The 1,415-nt window shown below is 38.5% G+C and overlaps 1 protein-coding gene across 1 annotated transcript in view; it reads left to right on the plus strand.

Annotated features, from left to right (window-relative positions):
• Nucleotides 1–578: 578 nt before the first annotated feature.
• The window catches only part of LOC101862148, a 10,914-nt gene continuing 10,077 nt past the window's right edge, over nucleotides 579–1,415 (plus strand). Inside the window, exon 1 of the mRNA XM_005110160.3 lies at nucleotides 579–720. Coding sequence (XP_005110217.1) covers nucleotides 699–720 — 22 coding nt within the window. The 5' untranslated portion in view covers nucleotides 579–698. The remainder of the gene's footprint in view (nucleotides 721–1,415) is intronic.

Genomic DNA, 1,415 nt, shown 5'->3' on the forward strand with positions numbered 1-1,415 from the left:
GAGAGAGAGAGAGAGAGAGAGAGAGAGAGAGAGAGTGCGTGTGTGTTTTGGGGGAGGGGAACGGGCCATGTGGAGGTCACACCCAAGATGAGAATCACTGTGTTGGTAAGACAATGAAAAGGCCTTCGTATGTGTTTTCCTTAAAAAACGCTTTTGAACAAGAACGTCTTGTTTTCAGAGTTTGCTGACAGAACGCATTTTTTCCAAAGCCGGGGGGGGGGGGGAAATTCTTTTGGGGGGGGCGTTCTGTAAGCGAAATCTTAATCTTAATATGGTGTTTTGTCAGTGTAACCGTTTAAAAAAGGCGTTCTTCTGAATTTTGTACGTTAATTTATTAAAAAAACTAGTCACAGTTTCACTTTCATTTTTTCACACAACTAGGGTAACATTAAAATTATCAGATTATCGATTTAGCGAAGAAAACCTTTTCGCGCCAAAATTTTAAAAAAGGCGTTTTTTTCTGCATACCGCAGCCGTCCAGCGAGGAGACCTGGGCTCGATTCCCGAGAGGGGAGAGTTTTTATCGAGTGCCCCATCGGTCTTTCTGCTGGAATGTTGTACGCGTATCGCTAGGCGAAGTCAGCTCTGGTTGACTCTGACAGGCAGAGTCGGAAACCCGTCTCCTTAATTATCTAAAGTGTGCTGATGGGGGAGTAAAACACCGACATTTGAAAAAGAGAGAAACACAATGTGTTGAAATGTGCTCAGTCTTCGGTCCAGGTTTGTTCACCATTTATACTCAACCACTTGTCAAGGAAATAGTTAAATATGACTTAAATACCATTTCTGTGCTGATGATACTCAAATTTATGGTTCAACATTGTTTACCAACTTAGATGAACTTGTCCATCGTGCTCAAAATTGTATTGCCTTAGTGAAAAACTGGATGAACAAAAATAAATTGATGTTAAATGATAATAAAACAGAAGTCATTCTGGCAGGCAATGCAAAGTCTGTAAAGAGGTTGACCGTGATCACATTACAATTGGTGATGCAAAAATTATATTTTCAAGAAAAGTTCAGAATCTTGGCATCTATTTTGATTCTAGTTTGTCAATGTCGGCTGGGGTAAATCAACTGATCAGCTGCATGTATTTAGAAATAAGACAAATTAGTAAAATACGTCATCTGATCAATACCAAGTATACTGCTTTACTAGTAACTAGCTTAATTTTATCAAAACTCGATTATTGTAACTCTTTGTTATCAGGAATATCACTGGAGAAAGTTAAACGACTTAAAACTGTCCAATGCAGCACGTTTAGTTTTACGGAAAAGAAAGCGAGACTCTGCTAAATCTCTTTTACGAACTTTGCATTGGCTACCTGTTGAGAAAAGGATTATATACAAGTTGGCCACCATATGTCACAAATGTTTGAATGATAATGCACCATGATATTTATCAAATCTGTTAA

This window comes from Aplysia californica, unplaced genomic scaffold (genome assembly GCF_000002075.1).
Source record: "Aplysia californica isolate F4 #8 unplaced genomic scaffold, AplCal3.0 scaffold00859, whole genome shotgun sequence".
In the NCBI taxonomy this organism is placed as follows: Eukaryota; Metazoa; Mollusca; class Gastropoda; order Aplysiida; family Aplysiidae; genus Aplysia; species Aplysia californica.